Source organism: Bos taurus, chromosome 22 (genome assembly GCF_002263795.3).
Source record: "Bos taurus isolate L1 Dominette 01449 registration number 42190680 breed Hereford chromosome 22, ARS-UCD2.0, whole genome shotgun sequence".
Classification (NCBI taxonomy): Eukaryota; Metazoa; Chordata; class Mammalia; order Artiodactyla; family Bovidae; genus Bos; species Bos taurus.
Window position 1 is genome coordinate 12,167,082 of NC_037349.1, and position 23,888 is coordinate 12,190,969.

The 23,888-nt window shown below is 39.8% G+C and overlaps 1 protein-coding gene across 1 annotated transcript in view; it reads right to left on the bottom strand.

Moving 5' to 3' along the window:
* Window positions 1–23,888, bottom strand: part of SCN10A (sodium voltage-gated channel alpha subunit 10) — a 93,002-nt gene that overhangs the window by 63,459 nt on the left and 5,655 nt on the right. Inside the window, exons 3-5 of the mRNA XM_059879983.1 lie at window positions 21,825–21,905; window positions 3,407–3,535; window positions 1,431–1,522 (exon numbers count right to left, since the gene is read on the bottom strand). Of these exons, the coding sequence (XP_059735966.1) occupies window positions 1,431–1,522; window positions 3,407–3,535; window positions 21,825–21,905 (302 nt within the window). The remainder of the gene's footprint in view (window positions 1–1,430; window positions 1,523–3,406; window positions 3,536–21,824; window positions 21,906–23,888) is intronic.

Genomic DNA, 23,888 nt, shown 5'->3' on the forward strand with positions numbered 1-23,888 from the left:
AAAAGCAGATTTCTAAGTAACAGAAAGAGCTCTAAGCAGAGAAGCAAGCTGCGATCTAGCCTTGCCTTGTCTTTTTGGCCAAATAATCCACCGAGCACCCTCTGCCCTGCTTGGTTCCCTCTCAGGAGCCAAGCAATGGTTAAGGCACTGGTCTGTTGTGGGGCTGTCTGACGAGTGAGGGAGAACTAGATAGCATCAGTGAGTAGGTGGGCACACGGAGAAACAGTCCATCACAGAAGCCTGGGGGTGGGCGTAGGGTCGGGTCGGGGGTTGAGGAAGATGGGAAGGACCAGGGAGCCTCTTTGAGGAAGTCAGAGCATGGCAGAACCCTGAGGATGCGTATGAATTGAGTGAAGAGGAGAAGGGACTTTCCTAACAGAGGAGCAGTGTGGCCTGGGGCTGCGTGATGAGCAAAAGCTTTGAGTATCTGTGGAACCACAGGAAGCTTCTGGAGGTGGGTACAGGAGAGAGATGAGGCAGGAGGGGAGTCTCCATAGGCCAGGTGTTGTACACAAAATTCAGGGTCTTCCTGGCTGAGTAGGTGAGAGAGATACTAAGGGGAAGAACTGACTACTTATTGCTGTGATTCTCTTCATGAAGAAAATGATTCTTCATGATTTTCTTTGTTCAGTGGAAGTTGGCAAAGACTTTCCAGTCATTTCCTGCAGAGCCAGATGCAGAACTGTGGAAAGGGACTTCTCTAGCGTATGTATTTCTGTTTCCAGGTGAGGGCAGGGGTTTTTGGGTGAGGGAGGGGAGACAACCCATTAGGCCACAAGGGGGAAGCCTTGAGTCCCATCTCAAGGCCATTACCTGGTCTCAGGCCTCACCATCCCCTCCATCAACCCAGAGGGGGTTGAGGAGTATCATGTGGCAACAGAGATATTGGAGGCCCAATAAGATCAGCCCTGGGGGACTATTTCCATTTCTGAATTGTCTGTAATCAAGAATTGTCTAATTATTTTCTCTTCTGTGGGTCTGAAGGCAGGGCTGAGGCTTATATGTTCAGATTCATGAAAATGGGAAAGACAACCACCAGAGCCTAGGACTGCCTTTTCCCTTCTTCTCTGTTTTCAAGCTTACATTTTGGTTTCAAGTATAAAAGAATCTGACTGGAGGCTTGCCTGAATCCCACAATGAGAATGTAAAACAAGGACCTGATCTTTTTGTCCGTTATGGACAGCATGAGTTACTCTGGATAGAGCGCTGGCTAAGAATCAGGACACGAGGTTTCCAGGTCACAACTGCCTCTAGTGATGAGGATTTGGGATTGTGTTTTCTACTCTCTGGGCCTCAGTTTCTCTCTTAAATGAGGACAATAGTCCATATTCTGGCAATTTATAGGCTGTTTATGAAAATCAAAGTGGGATGTTAGGCTGTGGAAACCAATATAAGCTCTATGAGTAAATATGCTGGTTAAAGCCACTCACCTGGGATCACAGACACGGTTTTTAAAGCTCTAAGGACTCTGAACGTCCGTAGGCCTGAGATCCCTCGGAGATCTGTCACTTCACCAGCGTAGCTGTAGGACCAGAAATCAGTCAGCATCTCTGCATGAACAGGGTCTTGGGAATTTATGCAGCATAAACACAGGCAATTTTGGGCAACACAAGCCTAGGAAGTACCCAGAACAGACTCTGAGAATCTACTGGCACTTGCATCCATGGACTGACATGAACCCTGATTTAATTATGGCAATATTTTTCAGAGTGGCCTCTTTGAGAAGATGCAAGAACTTCCCTGGTGGCTCAGTGGTAAAGAATCCGCCTGCAATGCAGGACACCTAGCTTCAATCCCTGGGTCAGGAAGATTCCCTGGAGAAGGAAATGGCAACCCACTCCAATATTCTTATCTGGGAAATCCCATGGACAGAGGAGCCTGGTGGGCTACAGTCCATGGGATAACAAGAGTTGGACATGACTTAGCAGCTAAACCACCACCACACCATTGTGATCTAGAAGATTCTGTGTACTACCATGCAGATGGTGTGTGGCCAACCCATCTCCTTGGGCACTGGTTCCTCAGGGAAAGATCTTCATGTTCAGGAGGTACAAAGCTGATCCACTTTGACAGGCCAATTATCAGCTCAGATTTAAGGTCTCCAACTTCTCCCTGAGGGTATGGGACTAACTCTGGAAAATGACTCCCAAAGCAAGAGTCTTTGGCAAAGATACCCTGGGCCACAGAGTCCCAAATGAGGAAGCTGGAAAGAGATAAGGATAACACCCCCAGAATGGCAGCCTGTTTCACTTCAGTCACTCAGTCATCATGTCCAACTCTTTGCGACCTCATGGACTGCAGCACGCCAGGCCTCCCTGTCCATCACCAACTCCCAGAGTTTACTCAAACTCATGTCCATTGAGTCAGTGATGCCATCCAACCATCTCATCTTCTGTCATCCGCTTCTCCTCCTGCCTTCAATCTTTCCCAGCAAATGAGTCACTTTTCAAATGAGTCACTTCTTTGCATCAGGTGGCCAAAGTATCGGAGTTTCAGCTTCAGCATCAGTCCTTCCGATGAATATTCAGGACCGATTTTCTTTAGGATTGACTAGTTGGATCTCCTTGCAGTTCAAGGGGCTCTCAAGAGTCCTCTCCAACACCACAGTTCAAAAGCATCAATTCTTCATCTCTCAGCTTTCTTTATAGTCCAACTCTCACATCCATACATGACTACTGGAAAAGCCATAGCTTTGACTAGATGGACCTTTGTTGGCAAAGTCATGTCTCTGCTTTTTAATATGCTGTCTAGGTTGGTCATAGCTTTTCTTCCAAGGAGCAAAAACTAAAAGCATCTTTTAATTTCACAGCTCCAATCACCGTCTGCAGTGATTTTGGAGCCCCCAAAACACAAGTATGTCACTGTTTCCATTGTTTCCCCATCTATTTACCATGAAGTGATGGGACCAGATGCCATGATCTTAGTTTTCTGAATGTTGAGCTTTAAGCCAGCTTTTTCATCCTCCTCTTTCACTTTCGTCAAGAGGCTCTTTAGTTCTTCACTTTCTGCCATAAGGGTGGTGTCATCTGCGTATCTGAGATTATTGATACTTCTCCTGGCAATCTTGATTCCAGCTTGTGCTTCATCCAACCCAGCACTTCACGATGTACTCTGCAAATAAGTTAAATAAGCAGGATGACAATATACAGCCTTGGAGTATTTTTTTTTCCCAATTTGGAACCAGTCTGTTGTTCCATATCCGGTTCTAACTGTTCCTTCTTGACCTGCATACAGGTTTCTCAGGAGGTAGGTAAGGTGGTCTGATATTCTCATCTCTTAAAGAATTTTCCACAGTTTGTTGTGATCCACACAGTCAAAGGCTTTGGCATAATCAAAAAAGCAGAAGTAGATGTTTTTCTGGACACACCTATAATGTGTGTCCAGATCACTGTGGAGAAATACTCACGCCAGAGTGATGACACTGAAATCCAGCCAGTTCCAAGGATCTCTTAGGTAAGTGAACTCATTTAGACAAAATCCTCTTGCCAATATCTTTATCAAGGCTTCAAAGGTATAGATGACAGTGAAGACATATCTGGGAGGGAAGATGGAAAGGGAGTGTTAACTGCACCTTGGAGAGAGCTCAGAGAGAGAGTGGTTGTGATTGTTCCAAAGGAGAATGTGCAAAGAGCATCCAAGGTAGGGAAGGAGATGAGGGGAGGCTAGGGAGATGAGCCGCAGATGGAGGAACTCAGAGGAGTCGCAGAGATGGCTGGGGTGGGGAGGGACGTACGTGGCTGGGATGACTAGCAGCCTCGGCTGCTTTGAAGGTGGGCAGAGGGTGAGGGCATGCAACCACCGCAGGGTTCCAAACAAAGCTCTTCCTGTTCCATGAGGTTCCTCAAGGCTCCCTGCCCTGAAGGAAGCCGGCAGTTCCTCCCTCAATTTGACTGAAAATATGGAAGAGGGAGGAGATCTGACTGCATCCCCCCTCTCCAGACTTCTCTGCTTCCCAGTCTTTTCTTCTCATGCCATGCTTGGCCTGCTGGCATTTCTGGCCTCAGGGATCCTGGTCTGTTTACTATCTAAAGCAGTAAATAACTAGGTGTCATGGAAGAGAAAAGCATCTGAATTCATACACATTTTCTCAGGAGGATGGGTCCTGTTAGAGGAAGTCATCTCAAAAGAGCCTTTTTATTCTGTTGGACACATTTTGGGTCTGGATTTGAGGAGAAGGCTCTGAAGCTGAGGTTGAGAGTAGGGGAGTGTTTCTCTAGTGTTCAGAATGCCTCACTCACCAACAGCAGTTGTTCTCAGACTCCAGCACAGATCTGACTGACCCCATGGAAAGCTTGTTCAAGCACAGATTTCCAGGTTGTCAGCCCAGAGTTTCTGATTCGGTAAGTCTGGGGTAGAGCCCAAGAATTTGCATTTCTAACAAGTTCCCAGCTCAGCCTAATGCTGCTGGCCTGAGGAACTACCCTTTGAGAACTACTGCCCAAAGGGACATAGATGCATGCATAAATCACACCTAATTTTAGATACCCTACATTTTTTTAAATTATAAGATTCTTTTTTTTAATTTTTTTTAAATTTATATTTATTTATTTTAATTGGAGGCTAATTACTTTACAATATTGTATTGGTTTTGCCATACATCAACAGAAACACTGGTATGAAAAATGAAAAGACTTTTGATTGAATATGGCAGATTGAAAATGTATTTACCTCCAACCTTTTGGAAATTCTTAAATGGTAGTAAAAGGAACTTTTAAAAAAGTATATATTCACTAGGGCAATGTAATGGAGAACACAACAGCATTTTGGAAATTAGAGTTAAGACGGATGAATGGTAACTGGCAGAGCAGACCCTGGAAAGCTGGAAGCAGGGACTTCCCAGAAGCAAGCCAACCCAGATAGCAGAGCTGCTTAGGACTTAGGGATGTTAAATGTCTCTGAAAGTGGAGCCCAGGGAGACAGGGGCAAGTGGGTCTGTAAAGAGAGCTTGAAAGTCTTTATTAACAAGCAATTGGGCTTTCTAAATACCACCCCACACCACCCATTCAGAGAGGAACTGCCTCCTCTGATCTGGAAATAGACTGACTGAATAAGAGGGAGAGAGCTGCATCCTGACACAGGGGTATGAAAGAAAAATTTACATATGTACTAAAAGGCAGCAACCCTGCCACCCACCCACTTCTTCCCCTCGGTAAGTTCCTATAAGCTTGGCAGTCAGGTTAACAGCTCAGGAAGATGCTGCCCTTTTAATATATTCAGGCAGCCACTGAGCATCAGGAATCTGAAGGATACTTCTAACACTAAAGACTAAAGGAACGAAACAGGAAAGAAAAAGAAAAAGGGAGAATGCAGAGAGAAGTAGATTTAGGAAATATCCCAATCATTAATATTTTTAGAGAGTTAGGAGATGAGAAGACAGTGGGTACAAACAGAAGGCTACAAACTAGAACATTCAAAGGACAAAAGCGAACACTTTGAAAGCAAAAATATGATAGCAAAATTAAAACATTAATAGAAGGGCTAGAAACACAGGTGAAATCTCACAGAAAGTGGAACAAAAAGAAATAAATAAGAGGTGATTAAAAATATGAAAATTAGAGACTTAGACCAATAGGTACAATGTCTGATTAAAGGGAGATCCAAAAAGAAATAGAGAAGGAAATATACAGGAAACAATTATCAAACAAATAGTATAAGAAAATTTCCCTAAACTGAAGGATCTAGTCAGCTAAAATATCCATGAGTGTTCAGGAAAATGAACGAAAAATGTTCATAGCAAGGCACAACACCACAAAATTTGAGAACATTTTACACAAACAAAAAAGCCTAACTTTCTCTGAAGGAGTGAAAATCAGAGGTTACATACAAAGGACTGAGAATCAAAATAGCACCAGATTTCTTCAGAGCAAAAATTGGAGGTTGTAAGACAAAAGAACAATGCCTTAAATTTTTGAGGAAAATAATTTCTAATATAGAATTGCTTCTCCAGCTAAACTGTTTAGATGAGGGTAGAATAAAGATATGCCAAGTCTCAGAAAATTTATTTCCCACCAACCCATCTAAAAAAGTTACTAGATGCTGCTGCTGCTGCTGCTGCTGCTAAGTCGCCTCAGTCCTGTCCGACTCTGTGCGACCCCATAGACGGCAACCCACCAGGCTCCCCCGTCCCTGGGATTCTCCAGGCAAGAACACTGGAGTGCGTTGCCATTTCCTTCTCCAATGCATGAAGGTGAAAAGTGAAAGTGAAGTCGCTCAGTCGTGTCCGACTCTTCGCGACCCCATGGACTGCAGCCTACCAGGCTCCTCCGCCCATGGGATTTTTCAGGCAAGAGTACTGGAGTGGGGTGCCATTGCTTAGATGATATGTCCCACCAAAACAAGGAAGTAATCAATAAAGAGGAGGATATGGGATTCAGGAAAGTGACAAATGGGATCCAAAAGAGGATGGAGAAAGAAAAATCTCTGGAAAAGATCTGTTCATCACATTGAGGGAACATCTAGACCAAACTGAAGCAGCAGTTGAAGGACACTAAGAGGGATTTTCCCAAGAAAAATAGAAATCGATGGATAATCTGATACATTCAAGTAAACTTAAGCAATAATTAAACCTCTGGAGAAGACTTTGGGTACAAATTAGTGATAAATACATAGAAAACTGAGCAAAGGAAGAAATGAAGTCCTTATTAACTCCAGAGAAAGCAATATATATGTGTGTGTGTGTATATATATATATATATATATATATATAAGCAAAATATACTGCATGATACAGCTGTGAGTAGTATTTGCTTAGCAATACTATTCTATCATCGTATATATAGTCAGGCAGTGTCCATATTGTCTGATTCTCTAACCAAAAATTATAGCTATAATTTTTGAAAGAGAAAAAATAAGTGTAAATATTTTCTCTTTTCAGAAAGAGAAAATAAGTGTTTATATGTGGAGTTAATCCCTTTCTTTTCTATAACAGAAAGCCAATAGATAATATCTAATGTGGAAAAATTTTTTTAAAATAGTAGTCTGAGTATATTATTAGAGAACAAGAGGTATCAAAGAAAGCAGTAGGCAAAAAAAAAAAACAAAAAACAAAAAAAAACACCAGAGTGGTTGCCTCTAAAAATACAGATTAGGTGTAAGGAGATGAGAAACATGAAATTGCTGTTTTTGTTTGAATCTTTATGGAGCTGTGTGACCTTTTAAACCTTGTATCTGTGTATCTTAACTAAAAGTAAAAATCAGATTAAAAGGCAAATAGCAGTAACGTTTTTTTCCTATCTGTGAGAGGAGAAATGCTGTTTGAAATCATTCACAAAGAAATCTATATCTGGCTGGGGAGCTGCTTGAGCTGTCAGCTCCCATAGCTTGTTGGGTTTCCCCCCGCTCTTTATGTTTTCTAAATTAGAAAATCTTAACTCAGAATTATAGGTTGTTGGGAAGCTTTGACAGATTATTTCTGGCCTTTCACATCAAATTCAGATCTAGAAATTATGGAGAGAGTTCTCTCTGAAGACTATTTTCAGAGTTTCACCAGAGAACAAGAGCCCGGCTTAGTGCCACTGCAAGCCAGGTAAAAGGTCTCAGCTGGGGAGACAGCAGCTGACGGAGTTACATCCTCTCTCTGGTGACATTAGCCTCACAGGGTATGTTTGCATGTTCAGATGCAGCATTTGGATGTGATTTTTAATATGCAAAGACATACCTTAAGTGTTTTTCCTGATGAGTGAAGAAAATCATTGGTACTGGGAAAATGTCGAACTCTCAGCCACTGAGCTGTTTGCACCACTGTTCAGTTTTAAGAAGTTGTGATATTTAATCGTTTAAAAACCCTGGTATTTAGACCCTGAAGTCAAAGATCCAGACTATTCAACATCCTAAATATATTACTGAGACATGCTATGCATAGCCACAGAAATACTCATTTTAAAAGATTTGATTTCTTAGTAGAAAACACTGCAAAACCTTTCTTTGTTGTTGTTGTTTGCCAGCCAGAGCAATTCAGTGTGCAAAAGTATCCTGTACTCACTTTTTGTTTCAGTCCTATTGGCTGAGGAGACATATACTAAGTGACCACAATCAGTTTATAATCACAACTTCCATGATGTCCCTCAACAGCAAATCAGGGTCTGGAGGCATGCTATAGACAGACCTCCACTATTTTCACCAATAAGCACCATACTGCATCTGGAAGCAACATCTTCCATTGATATAGTGGAAGATACATTTCCTTGCTGCTCATGTAGCTAGAGCTTCTTTAATATCAATTTAACTATCTTTTCTTTCCATTGTGGTAAAATACATATAATAAAAAACTTACTACTTTAAATAACCATTTTAAGTATATAATTCAGCAGCATTAAATACATTCATAAAATTGTGCAAACATCACCAAAGTATATCCATCTCTAAAACTTTTTCATCATCTCAAACAGAAACTCATTAGGCAACTCCCCATTTCTCCTTCCCCTGTTCCCTGACAACCACTATTCTACCTTCCCCATCTCCATAAATTTGCCTATTCTAGGTACCTAGTATAAGAGGAATCATATCAATACAATACTGGTCCTTTTTCGTATCTGGCAAATTCAACTTAGCATAGTATTTTAAAGCTTCATCCATGTTGTGGCAAATATCAGAATCTCATTCATTTTTAAGGCTGAACAATATTTCATCATATATACATACCACATTTTGTTTACCATTTATTTCTTGGACATTTGTCCATTTATCTGTTGATGGGACATTTGGAAACCACTTTTCAAGTATTGTGAATAATGACTCTATGAACATTGGTGTAGGAGTTAATGTACTTTTTTAAGTCTATTTCATAATTGACAAACTAAGTTTAATTAAACCAGAAATCTCTTCTTTTAAAATCAGCTTCATGAAAAATAGGTCAAAAAGCTATCGAATACTTCTCTCTCACATATATGGTGAATCTATACTGACAACTGATTTATTCAATCATTTTACTCAACTATGAAGTACAGTGTCTGCTTGTTTACATACATAACAGTCATCGATTTTTAAATGCCAGTCACATTATAAGAAATCCAATAGCTCTGATAAAGGAATTGTACTGATTATTTCTTGCTTTCTTTCCAACCACAATATTTGTTATTTTTGAAGCTAGTTTTATATCTTATCAGCAAAGGTATAATTGTGCTTATTTTTGCTATGAAGGCAAATGATGACTCTATAGTTTTTATATCTTTCAACCTTTAACATGGAATTTTGACAATTTTGTACTGGAAATCCTTTTTTTTTGCGTTTGTACTAGGGACAGTCAGTTGGTTTAAAAGTGAGGTTGATAAATTAGAATATAGTATGGAAGTTTTTGGAAGTCTTCTATTATTATTTGATAAAATGTTAAGGGATAATAAATTAGGTATTAGAACAAAGGGGCTTCCCTGGTGGCTCAGACAATAAAGAATCTGCTTGCAATGTAGGAGACCTAGGTTTGACCCCTGAGTTGGGAAGATTCTCTGGAGAAGGAAATGGCGACCCACTCCAGTATTCTTACCTGGAGAATTCCAGGGACAGAGGAGTCTGGAGGGCTACAGTCCATGGGGTCGCAAAGAGTCAGACATGACTGAGCAACTAATACACACACTCTTGACCAAAAGGTTCATTGATCCAATAAAATGTATCATTATTCATTGTCATCTCCCTGTTTTCTTATTTATTTTTATCTGCTTTTGTGTGATTATCCACATTGATTGTCCACTTATGACATACAGAGTCAAGCTTTTTGCTTTGATGAAGTCCATTTATTACTTATAGGATTTATTTTTCTATTTTCATCACTATTATATTTCTGCAAATCACTTTTACAATTATAGTTCATTCTTTGAATTGTGATACTATGCAATGGTAATGATGAAAAATGCAAGTTTAACAAAAGTAAACAACAAATGTAAACATAATGAAATAGGACAATAAAATACATTAATTAAGATAGAGGATTAATTCCATAACTAACTCCATGTTAACCAGTATGAACTAAGGCAGTCCTTGAAGTTCATACACTGCTCTAAAAAACATGAAAAGTCAGAAATTCTATGTAAATGACAATTAATTTTACATTTCAGATTTTTAAATGATCTGTGCGTAAAATGATTACATTGCTTTTTCTTCTGAATCTGTCAAATGTTTTAGAAGCTACTGAGAGATTTTTAGTGAAAATTCTTTGATCACTTATTGAGAAATGCCATGGGGGGATGGAGAGCTGAATTGTTCTGCAGAGCAGAGTGAGAATTTGGAGTTCTCAGGGCCAATATAGAAGGAAGACAGTGAAGCAGAGATGGAAAAGCAACCCAAAGGGTTGGCTCATGAGAGAAGATTATAAGTCAGCCTCATTTACCTAGACAGATCAAATGAAATGTTGGCAAACTGAATCCAGCATTGATCAAGCTAGAAGCATTAAAAGAGATTAGCAAATTTATTACTGTAACCTACTATATTAATAAATAAAAGACTATATGATAATAAGAATAGAAATATTGATAAAAACCAATACTCATTCAAAATGAAACTCTTAAACCAGAAGTGAAAAGGAATTTCCATAACTTGATAAGGGAAGTATCTTATAAGAATCCCATAGTCATCATGATAATAGTGAAATATTAGATGCATATTCTTTAGAACCAAGAACAAAAGAAATATGGTTACTATTATAGCATCAATTCAGCATTGTCCTGAAAGTCCTGGCCAGTTTAATAAGACAGGAAAAATAAACAAGTGGTATAAGAATCATAAAGAAAGAAGCAATTTCCTCATTATTTGCAGATGATATAACTGTTTGAATAATAATTGTTAAGGAGTTCTACAAGGTTGCTGAATGCAAAACCAATATACATAAATTTAATAACATCAATTTATTTTAGCAATAGAAATATTCAAAAGGGTAACAAAATGGTAATGTATCTAGAGACAAGATACGTAAGAACTTTACAGAAGATGTCAACTCTTATGGAAGAATATAAAAGAAAGCTTATATAAATTGGGAGATACAATTATATATGTTATAAAAGTGGCAATTTTTCCTGTAGAGTAAAGTCACTCAGTCATGTCTGACTTTTTGTGACCCCATGGACAGTAGCCTACCAGGCTCCTCCATCCATAGAATTTTCCAGGCAAGAGCACTGGAGTGGGTTGCCATTTCCTTCTCCAGGGGGTCTTCCCAACCCAGGAACTGAACCTGGGTCTCCCGCCTTGCAGGCAGACACTTTAACCTCTGAGCCACTAGGCCTCCCTAGATTTAAGGGACTAGATCTGATAGATAGAGTGCCTGATGAACTATGGATGGACGTTTGTGGCACTGTACAGGAGACAGGGATCAAGACCATTTCCATGGAAAAGAAATGCAAAAAACCAAAATGGCTGTCTGGGGAGACCTTACAAATAGCTGTGAAAAGAAGAGAAGCAAAAAGCAAAGGAGAAAAGGAAAGATATAAGCATCTGAATGCAGAGTTCCAAAGAATAGCAAGAAAAGATAAGAAAGCCTTCCTCAGCAATCAATGCAAAGAAATAGAGGAAAACAACAGAATGGGAAAGACTAGAGATCTCTTCAACAAAATTAGAGATACCAAGGGAACATTTCATGCAAAGATGGGCTCGATAAAGGACAGAAATGGTATGGACCTAATAGAAGCAGAAGATATAAAGAAGAGATGGCAAGAATACACAGAACAACTGTACAAAAAAGATCTTCATGATCAAGATAATCACGATAGTGTGATCACTCACCTAGAGCCAGACATCCTGGAATGTGAAGTCACATGGGCCTTAGAAAGCATCACTACAAACAAAGCTAGTGGAGGTGATGGAATTCCAGTTGGGCTATTCCAAATCCTGAAAGATGATGCTGTGAAAGTGCTGCACTCAATATGCCAGCAAATTTGGAAAACTCAGCAGTGGCCACAGGACTGGAAAAGGTCAGTTTTCATTCCGATCCCAAAGAAAGGCAATTCCAAAGAATGCTCAAACTACCACACAATTGCACTCATCTCACATGATAGTAAAGTAATGCTCAAAATTCTCCAAGCCAGGCTTCAGCAATATGTGAACCGTGAACTTCCAGATGTTCAAGTTGGATTTAGAAAAGGCAGAAGAAACAGAGATCAAATTGCCAACATCCGCTGGATCATGGAAAAAGCAAGAGAGTTCCAGAAAAACATCTATTTCTGCTTTATTGACTATGCCAAAGCCTTTGACTGTGTGGATCACAATAAACTGTGGAAAATTCTGAAAGAGATGGGGATACCAGACCACCTGACCTACCTCTTGAGAAACCTATATGCTGGTCAGGAAGCAACAGTTAGAACTGAACGTGGAACAACAGATTGGTTCCAAATAGGAAAAGTAGTACATCAAGGCTGTATATTGTCACCCTGCTTATTTAACTTATATGCAGAGTACATCATGAGAAACGCTGGGCTGGAAGAAGCACAAGCTGGAATCAAGATTGCTGGGAGAAATATCAATAACCCCAGATATGCAGATGACACCTCCCTTAGGCAGAAAGTGAAGAGGAACTAAAAAGCCTCTTGATGAAAGTAAAAGAGGAGAGTGAAAAAGTTGGCTTAAAGCTCAACATTCAGAAAACGAAGATCATGGCATCTGGTCCCATCACTTCATGGCAAACAGATGGAAACAGTGTCAGACTTTATTTTTGGGGGCTCCAAAATCACTGCAGATGGTGATTGCAACCATGAAATTAAAAGACGTTTACTCCTTGGAAGGAAAGTTATGACCAACCTAGATAGCATATTCAAAAACAGAGACATTACTTTGCCAACAAAGGTCCGTCTAGTCAACGCTATAGTTTTTCCAGTAGTCATGTATGGATGTGAGAGTTGGACTGTGAAGAAAGCTGAGTGCCAAAGAATTGATGCTTTTGAACTGTGGTGTTGGAGAAGACTCTTGAAAGTCCCTTGGACTGAGAGGAGATCCAACCAGTCCATTCTGAAGGAGATCAGTCCTGGGTGTTCTTTGGAAGGACTGATGCTAAAGCTGAAACTCTAATACTTGGGCCACCTCATGCGAAGAGTTGACTCACTGGAAAAGACTCTGATGCTGGGAGGGATTGGGGGCAGGAGGAAAAGGGGACGACAGAGGATGAGATGGCTGGATGGCATAACTGACTCAACGGACGTGCGTCTGAGTGAACTCTGGGAGTTGGTGATGGACAGGGAGGCCTGGTGTGCTGCGATTCATGGGGTCGCAAAGAGTCGGACATGACTGAGTGACTGAGCTGAACTGAACTGAACTGAGCATGGCCCCGCCCATCAGAAAAAGTCCCAGTTTCCCCCTCAAGTCAGTCTCTCCCATCAGGAAGCTTCCATATGCCTCTTATCCTTCTCCATCAGAGGGCAGACAGACTGAAAATCACAATCACAGAAAACTAACCAATCTGATCACGTGGACAACAGCCTTGTCTAACTCAATGAAACTATGAGGCTGTGTAGGGCCACCCAAGATGGACGGGTCGTGGTGGAGAGTTCTGAAAAAACATGGTCTGCTGGAGAAGGGAATGGCAAATCACTTCAGTATTCTTGCCTTGAGAACTCCATGAACAGTATGAAAAGGCAAAAAGATAGGACACTGAAAGATGAACTCCCCAGGTCAGTAGGTGCCCAATATGCTACTAAGATCAGTGGGGAAATAACTACAGAAAGAATGAAGAGACAGAACCAAAGTAAAAACAACACCCAGTTGTGGATGTGACTGGTGATAGAAATAAAGCCCAATGCTGTAAAGAGCAATATTGCACAGGAACCTGGGATGTCAGGTCCATGAATCAAGGCAAATTGAAAGTGGTCAGACAGGAGATGGCAAGAGTGAACATCGACATTTTAGGAATCAGCAAACTAGAATAGACTGGAATGGGTGAATTTAACTCAGATGACCATTATATCTGCTACTGTGGGCAAGAATCCCTTAGAAGAAATGGAGTAGCCATCATAGTTAACAAGAGAGTCCAAAATTCAGTATTTGGATGCAATCTCAAAAAGAACAGAATGATCTCTGTTTCCAAGGCAAACCATTCAATATCACAGTAATCCAAGTCTATTCCCCAACCAGTAATGCTGAAGAAGCTGAAGTTGAACGGTTCTATGAAGACCTACAAGACCTTCTAGAACTAACATACCAAAAAGATGTCCTTTTCATTATTGGGGACTGGAATGCAAAAGTAGGAAGTCAAGACATACCTGGAGTAGCAGGCAAATTTGGCCCTGGAGTACAGAATGAAGCAGGGCAAAGGCTAATAGAGTTTTACCAAGAGAATGCACTGGTCATAGCAAACACCCTCTTCCAAAAACACAAGATTCTACACATGGACATCACCAGGTGGTCAATACTGAAATCAGATTGATTATATTCTCTGCAGCCAAAGATGGAGAAGCTCTCTACATTAGCAAAAACAAGAGTGGGAGCTGATTGTGGCTCAGATCGTGAACTCCTTATTACCAAATTCAGACTTAAATTTCCCTACTTGAAGAAAGTAGGGAAAACCACTAGACCATTCAGGTATGACCTTGATCAAATCCCTTACGATTATACAGTGGAAGTGACAAATAGATTCAAGGGATTAGATCTGATAGATTACCTGAAGAACTATGGACAGAGGTTTGGACAGGAGGCAGTGATCAAGACCATCCCCAAGAAAAACAAATGCAAAAAGGCAAAATGGTTGTCTGAGGAGGCCTTAGAAATAGCTGTGAAAAGAAGAGAAGCGAAAAGCAAAGGGGAAAAGAAACGATATGCCCATCTGAATGCAGAGTTCCAAAGAATAGCAAGAAAAGATAAGAAAGCCTTCCTCAGTGATAAGTGCAAAGAAATAGAGGAAAGCAATAGAATGGGAAAGACTAGCTATCTCTTCAAGAAAATTAGAGATACCAAGGGAACATTTCATGCAAAGATGGGCTCAATAAAGGACAGAAATGGTATGGACCTAACAGAAGCAGAAGATATTTAGAAGAGGTGGCAAGAAAGCACAGAAGAACTATACAAAAAAGATCTTCACAACCCAGATACTCACGATGGTGTGATCACTCACCTAGAGCCAGACATCCTGGAATGTGAAGTCAAGTGGGCCTTAAGAAACAGTACTACAAACAAAGCAGTAGATGTGATGGAATTCCAGTTGAGCTGTTTAAAATCCTGAAAGATGATGCTGTGAAAGTGCTGCACTCAATATGCCAGCAAATTTGGAAAACTCAGCAGTGGCCACAGGACTGGAAAAGGTCAGTTTTCATTCCGATCCCAAAGAAAGGCAATTCCAAAGAATGCTCAAACTACCACACAATTGCACTCATCTCACATGATAGTAAAGTAATGCTCAAAATTCTCCAAGCCAGGCTTCAGCAATATGTGAACCGTGAACTTCCAGATGTTCAAGTTGGATTTAGAAAAGGCAGAAGAAACAGAGATCAAATTGCCAACATCCGCTGGATCATGGAAAAAGCAAGAGAGTTCCAGAAAAACATCTGTTTCTGCTTTATTGACTATGCCAAAGCCTTTGACTGTGTGGATCACAATAAACTGTGGACAATTCTGAAAGAGATGGGAATACCAGACCACCTGACCTGCCTCCTGAGAAATCTGTATGCAGGTCAAGAAGCAACAGTTAGAACTGTATGTGGAACAAGAGACCGGTTCCAAATTTGGAAAGGAGTACATCAAAGCTGTATATTGTCACCCTGCTTATTTAACTTATATGCAGAGTACATCATGAGAAATGCTGGACTGGATGAAGCACAAGCTGGAATCAAGATTGCCGGGAGAAATATCAATAACCTCATATATGCAAATGACACCACCCTTATGGCAGAAAGTGAAGAAGAACTAGAGAGCTTCTTGATGAAAGTGAAACAGGAGAGTGAAAAAGTTGGCTTAAAACTCAACATTCAGAAAGATCATGGCATCTGGTCCCACCACTTCATGGCAAACTTCATTGTTTCCATGGGGAAATAATGGAAATAGAGACTTTATTTTTGGGGGCTCCAAAATCACTACAGATGGTGACTGCAGCCAAGCATATTAAAAGCAGAGACATTACTCTGTGGACAAAGGTCTGTCTAGTCAAAGCTATGGTTTTTCCAGTAGTCATGTATGGATGGTAAGTGTTGGACTATAAAGAAAGCTGTGGGATGAAGAATTGATGCTTTTGAACTGTGGTGTTGAGAGGACTCTTGAAAGTCCCTTGAATTGCAAGGAGATCCAACCAGTCAATCCTAAAGGAAATCAGTCCTGAATATTCATTGGAAGGACTGATGCTGAAGCTGAAACTCCAATACTTTGGCCACCTGATACGAAGAAGTAACTCATTTGAAAAGACTCTGATTCTGGGAAAGATTGAAGGCAGGAGGAGAAGGGGATGACAGAGGATGAGATGGTTGGATGGCATCACTGACTCAATGGACATGAGTTTGAGTAAACTCTGGGAGTTGGTGATGGACAGGGAGGCCTGGCATGCTGCAGTCCCTGGGGTCACAAAGAGTTGGACATTACCGAGCGACTGCACTGGAACTGGAATCCCCTACAATGTGGATTTTGTGTTTGTTTGTTTGGCAGCTCTGCACCGCATGTGTGATCTTAGTTCCCTGAACAGGGATCAAACCCATACCCCGCTGCAGTGGAAGCATGTAATCCTCACCACTGGACCACCAGGGAATGCCCCTTCCAATGTTCTTGTCTATTTACCCTAATATTCCTATAATTTTTGATTTACGAACATTGTTGCCACATTATTTGTTGCAAAAATATACACTATTGTTTATGGATTATTTAGCATTATGTAGAAGGCAAGGGCTGGAGAAGGCAATGGCACCCCACTCCAGTACTTTGCCTAGAAAATCCCATGGATGGAGGAGCCTGGTGGGCTGCAGTCCATGGGGTCGCTAGAGTTGGACACAACTGAGCGACTTCACTTTGACTTTTCACTTTCGTGCATTGGAGAAGGAAATGGCAACCCACACCAGTGTTCTTGCCTGGAGAATCCCAGGGACGGGGGAGCCTGGTGGGCTTCCATCTATGGGGTCACAGAGTCGGACACGACTGAAGTGACTTAGCAGCAGCAGCAGCAGCAGCAGCAGCAGTGTCATTTTTATCCTGTTTATTAAGTTTGGGGCTAAATTAAACCTTCTCTGATATTAAGATCTTGCTTCCTGTTCTACCTACCTTCACTATATCTTTGCCCATTTTTAAATTTTGACCTTTCTGTGTCACTTTGAGTGGTATATTTTTAGTCAGCATAGAATTCAGTACTGCTTTGTTATATAATATGACTTTTTTAAACAGATGAGTCAAATACATTTATATTTCTTGACATGATAGATTTGATCTCAGTTTATTTATATTACTTTGTTACATTTTTAATAGTTTTTAAAATATTTCATTGTCTGATGTGTTTTATTTGCTTTATTTTTCTGTATGATTCTGAATTTAGAAGTTTTTATTTCAGTTCTAGTACTTACTTGAAAATATACATTTATAATTATAATAAAGCTATACAATACATTGCCCTTACTATGTTGTCTCATTAATTCTCTTTCCCTTCTGTTTTATCCATCATCTGACTGTATTTAATAATATTTTTTCCTGCTTACTTTTGCACTGTTTAATATAGTTATTTTTCATTCCTGTGTATCAACTTTAAAGAATGCTCTTTAATTTCTTGCTGTTAGAAAAGCAAGTGAACATTCTCTGCTCCCATGTTCTTCCCTCATTCCAGTCTCAGTTTTTGCCACCTGTACCACATCAACATTTTCAGGGCTCTGGCGTTTTAGAGGGTAAAATGCCTTGGTCTTCATTTTTATCCTTCTTTGCAGGCACTGTCATTTAACAAGCCCTGGTCTGCTGAGTCATTCACCGTCCTCCATCCACTTTTGGTTTCCTGAGAGTGTTTTGACATCTTTTGTCCTCTGTGCTTTCTTTTCTACTTCTTTTTGTTCTTGTACATTTATACTGTTCCCATGCTGTCATTCCATTGGCATTTTCAGGGGGCTGGGGTAAAACATATTCATGCTATCGTCCACATTTAACCAGAATCCCCAAATAACTCTTAATTTTGATAGAAAATGCTTTTGCATTAAAAGTTAAAAAGGATAGAAATTTTACATGCTATAATGCTATGTCATCTCTGTATATATGTATATATACTTTATATAAAGAGAAAGAATAAACTAAAATTCTAACAGCAATTTATTTACCAAGCTACTATCTTCTGACTATTTTTCAGTATTCTGCCTTTAATGCAACAGTCATTTATTTTAAATTTATTTTGTTTGAAAGCTTTTCATTATGATATGTGTCTGACTCGTTGCGACCCCATGCTCTGTCGCCCTCCAGGCTCCTTTGTCCATGGGATTTCCCAGACACCAATACTGGTGTGGGTTGACATTTCCTACTTGAGGGCATCTTTCTGACCAAGGGATCAAACCCAAGTCTCTTGTGTCTCCTGCACTGACAGGTGAATTCTTTACCACTATGCCCCTGGGAAGCCCAATATGTAACACACAGAATGAAAACACATATGAAATATAAATTAGCTGTAAAATGAATGCTTGTGTATCTGTCAGCTTAGGCTGCCACAAGAAAATACTATAGATTGAATGGTTAAACGACAAATATTTATTTTCTCACAGTTAAAGGGGCTGGTGCCAGCGTGGTCAGGTGAGAGTCCTCTTTCTGACTTGCTAATGGAAATTTCTTACTGTGTCTTCACATGGTAGAGAGGGCTGTGGTATCCACTCCTCTCTTACAAAGGTACCAGGGTCAAAGCTCTGCCGTTATAACCTCATTTAACCTTTATCACTTCCTTAAAGGCCCCTTCTCCTTTACAGTCACATGGTGGGGGCAATTAGGGCTTCAATATATGAATTCGGGTGGCGGACACTTCAGTCCATAGCAGCTGTATGACAACTACTCATGTCACAAAACAAAACATTTTGAACACCCACAAGTTCCTTCCCTCTTCTGCCCTAGGGGTTACTACTACCCTAACTTTTGGTACTTTGTTCTTGTGTTTTTAGTTTATATTTTTATCTCCTGAGTACACATCCAAAGTAGTTAAGTTGTGCTTGCTTTTGAATTTTGTATAAATGGAATCATATTTTTGAATCTTTTGTGTCTGGCTTTTTTTGTTCAATATTATGTTCTTAAGACCCTGATTCTGGGAAAGATTTAAGAAAGGAGGAGAAGGGGACGACAGAGGATGAGATGGTTGGATGGCATCACCGACTCAATGGTCACGAGTCTGAGCAAGCTCCGGAAGTTGGTGATGGACCAGGAAGCCGGCAGGCTGTAGTCCATGGGGTCACAGAGTCAGACAAGACTGAACAACTGAATTGACTGATGTTCTTAAGACTGTTGTATGGAATTATAATTTATTCATATTCAGTGCTATACATTATCCCCTTTTAAGAAAACAACGGAGATAATTAATACATTAAAAATTATATAAGGCACTTCCCTGACAGTCCAGTGGTTAAGACTGCCTTCCAGTGTGAAGGGTGAATGTTCAATCCCTGATCAGGGAACTAAGATCTTGTGGCCAAAAAATGAAAACATAAAACAGAAGCAATATTGTTACAAATTTAGTAGACTTTAAAAAAATGGTCCACATTAAAAAAATGTATGGACATTTTGGCCATTTCCAATTTTTGACTTTTGTGGGGAATGTTCATGAATGTTCTTGCAGCCGCATCCTGGTGTCCGTAAGTACGAATTTCTGTTAAGTGTATGTGCCTAAGAGTATACTCAGAGGTTCACCGTGTTTGTGTGTTTTCACCTTTATTTGCTAATATTCACTGCCATCCAAAGGGGTTGTACAAATTTACATTCCCACCAGCAAGACAGGAGTTTCTGCTGCTCCATATCTTTCTCAATTTTTGGTATAGTCACAATTTAGAATCTCTCCGTATGCTTTTATTTTATTCATATCTCCTTGATTAAGAAAAAGGTTAAGAATATTTTCATATGCTTCCTGACCATTTTGGGTTTCTACTTTTATGAAATATCTACTTTATCTTCTCAGTTTTCCAATTGGTTGCTCTGACATATTTCTAATTGATTTGTAAGGGCACATTATTCTGGATATAAACACTTTTGAGGCATATGTGTTGCATGTTCTACTTGCTAGATTTGTGTTTTCACTTTCATAAAGTTGTCTTCTGAGGAACAGAAATTCTTTAACATCCTAAAATGTATCTGTTTTTTCCTCTGTGGCTAGTGCGTCTTGTATCACATGTAGTAAATCTTTCCCTAACCTGAAGCCATGAAGACTTCTCTGTGGTTTGTTTGTTTTTGCTTCTTTGGGGGTTTACTCAACCTTCTAAATGCTTGATGTCTTTGTCTTTCACAAAGAAATTTAGACCTTAATCCACCTAGAATTGATTCTTGTATTTGGTGTAAAGTTGGATGTTCAATATAATTATTCTGTTGGGATTCCTAATTCTTCATCATCATTTACCAGATGCCCTTTCCCTGCTGTTCTGCAGTGCTGTTTTTGTCACCAATTCAAGGTCTGTATGTGCACTGTTTGTTTACGGGCCAACTATTCTCTTCCACTGCTCTGACTAATCTTATGCCAATGGCACTGTGTTTCAATTATTGGAGCTTTACAGCAAATCTTGATATCCAGTAGAGCCCGTTATTTTCTCCCACCTCATTTTTCTGTCTCAAAAGTGTCTTGGTTGGAATTTGAGATTACAATGGCTATTTTATGTTCATAATTATATTATCTAAAAATCATGACATCTTTGATACTTCTTTTCTTATTCTTATACGTTTTATTTCTTTTTCTTGCTTTACTACACTGATTAGGATCTCCTTTACAAAGCTGAATAAAACTGATGAAAAAGACATCTTTGCTTTTTTCCTTTCTGATCATAAAGAGAAAGCTTGCCATGTTTCACATCAAGTATAATGTTTGCTTCTTTCTTTAAAGTGGTTTCCCTTTATCAGAGTATAGCAATTCCCTTATACTTCTACTTTTCTAAGAGTTTTTAATCATAAACAGATGTCAAACTATATAAAATTCTTTTTAGCATCAATTAAGATGACCACTTGATTTTTCTTTTTTAATTGATAAATAGAAATAGAATTTATTTCCAACTGTAGCATGATTTCAGTAAAAGGCAAAAATCTAAAAGTTGGAAAAAGAGAACACTCTACAGAGCTCCTGTTATTATACCAAAAATATGTTTTTTAGTTATGTTTGAACTGGGTGAGGGGCAACTGTCCTAGATATGTTGGTGCAGGATGTTTTTAGAAAGGCCCCCAAATCTGAAGCTACAGATTCCATCATTAACCTAGGGAGATAGAATAATCTCAGGAATATTATAGTCACTTTGAGGTATATGACCCATGATAACTTAAACAGTTTTATTCATGGGTTATTTTTAGAATATGTTGCAGGACCATTTGTTCTTAGCTCTGCCTCACTATGCTCCATCCTCTCTCTCCAAGTAGGACGTCCCTCAGTTTCATTCAGATGTACACCTAGCAGGTAAGTGTCTGTGTGGCAGTGGCCAGGGGAAGCGGGGAGCTCATATACCCAGGCCACCCCAGACCAATGAAATCAGACCCTCTGGGGCTTGGACCCAGGCATTAGAATTTTTAAAATCTCCCCAGGGAGAACCACTCATCTATAGCTCTTTGAAGCTGAAAATCATACGTGTGTTTATGAAACAGAGTCCATAGAGAAGAAGATATTTATCTGTGGCAAAGTCAGATAGGCAATAGGATTCCACATTACCCAAATGAGACCCAGCAGGATGAATAAGAGAGAGAAGCCACCCAGTGAAGGAAGAGAAAGAGAGGACAGGAAGGAAAGGCACAAGAATGACAGCAAATCTACTCACTCCATTCTCTCCGGAAGTTCTGTTCGGGTCATGCCCACACAATTGACCAAAATAGTGATGGTTATAAATAAACTGAACCACCTGAGAGGGTCGTGTTAAGGAGAAGCTGAAAGTCACCATGTCTTCCTGAGGTCACCGCTGATCACCTTGACACTGAATTGATTAAATTAATAACTCTTTCACTAGGATCAACTTTATGGTCTTGTCACATAATAACAGCTAACACTGAATGCCTACTCTCGCTGAATACTTTGTCCACATTATTTCTAATACAACTAACCTATAGGTGGATATTATTATCTATACATTGGAGCTAAGAAAATGGGCTGACAAAGCTTAAATATTTTTCCAAAGTCATACAGTTAGTCAATGATGGTGCTGAGATGTGTCCTCAAATTGTCTGAAAACAGAACTGAGCAAGATGAAACAGAATCCCTTCTCCAAAATGTCCTTCTTCCCTGACACTTGCATTTAACTATAGAGTATGGCTTGAAATTTCATCCTGCAAATGTCTCGTTTTCCCTAAAAGACAAAGAGAATGCAGTAGCCCCCACCCCTACCCTCCATTAACCATGGTTTCATTTTCTGCAGTTTCAGTTACGTGTGGTCAATGGCAGTCTGAAAATACGCGTGAAATTACCCACCATTCTCAGTTAGCGTGGTGACATCTCAGCCTTCTAACTTCATCCTGCCTGGGATCCCCAACCATCAACACTGTCTGCTTCCGACACCCAACCATTGACATCATTATGGCTCCATGATCCAGGGTCACCCAAAGCAGACGGTGCCTCCCTCTGACTTATCATCAGGAGGTCAATAGTAGCCTAATGCTATGTCCCAAGGGCTACATCATTTGCCTCACTTTATGTCATCATTGTAGGTGTTCAATCTCACACCATCACAAGAAGGATGAGTACAGCACAATAAGATATTTTTAGAGAGAGAGCACATTCACCTAACTTTTATTACAGTACTTTGTCATAATTTTCCTACTTTATTACTGTCGTTACTCTTACTGTGCCTAATTTATAAATCAAACTTTATCATAGGTAGGTATGTATAGGAAAAAACACAGAGGGTTCAGTACTATCTGTGGCTTCAGGCACCCACTGCGGGTCTTGGAATGTATGTCCTATGGATCAGGGGCAGGGGAGACAACTGTATTCCGAGGAAGTTAGAGATAAGGGGAGGGCCACATGCTTTCATGGGAATTAGGGTAGTCAGATTGTGTTTCTAACTTAGCTGAGGTCAGTCACACTGAGGAAGTGGACATCTGGTTAGGAATGGTGGAGGCAGGCACAGGTGGGTAAAATGTTTGCTTAAGGAGAAGATTCCAAACAGGATTAGGCTGTCAAGGAGAACTCTGGTGAGTAAGAGGGAAGAATATTAAAGGCAAAGAAAATATCTTTGTCCCTTTAAAGAATATTAAAGGGGCAAATAAATTGCAAGAAGGGGACAGAGATACTGAATAGGAAGGTGAGTGGACAAGGGTAAATAGATGGGGCAGAAATATTGGTGGCAAAGTCCAAAGATAAATATCTCCCATTGGACGTTTTTCTGGGGACTAGCGGGGTTCCTAACAGTTACTTCCTAAAGACAAACAACACCTGAAGAGAAGCTTGACCTACAGAGAGTGAGAGAATCACTTTTCTTCCATAATTTCAATTTGAGCAGAAATATCTATAACTATTTTAGTTTTCTGTAAATGCTTTTAATGTACTCTGTTTTACAGTTACTTAGGAACCCATCTATTTTGAAAAAGGAAATTCTACTAATTAAACCACATTTTCCTGTTGACTTGCAATTAAATTAAGAAATGTGTTCATGTGGGGGGAAAATGTTAACCCAAGGATTAAATTAAAATTATATCTCCAACTCCACAAACCTTTAAAAGAATGATGATATATTCTGATAATATTACTTGTGAAAATGTTCACAGAAAATTTGATTAGAATTATAATTTTGGTGAAATATTAATAATAGGAGATTGAGAATTCCATATCTGGAAGAATATTCTGGGGGCTGGAGCTACCAAGTTCATGAGATTTAAATATATCAATGCGG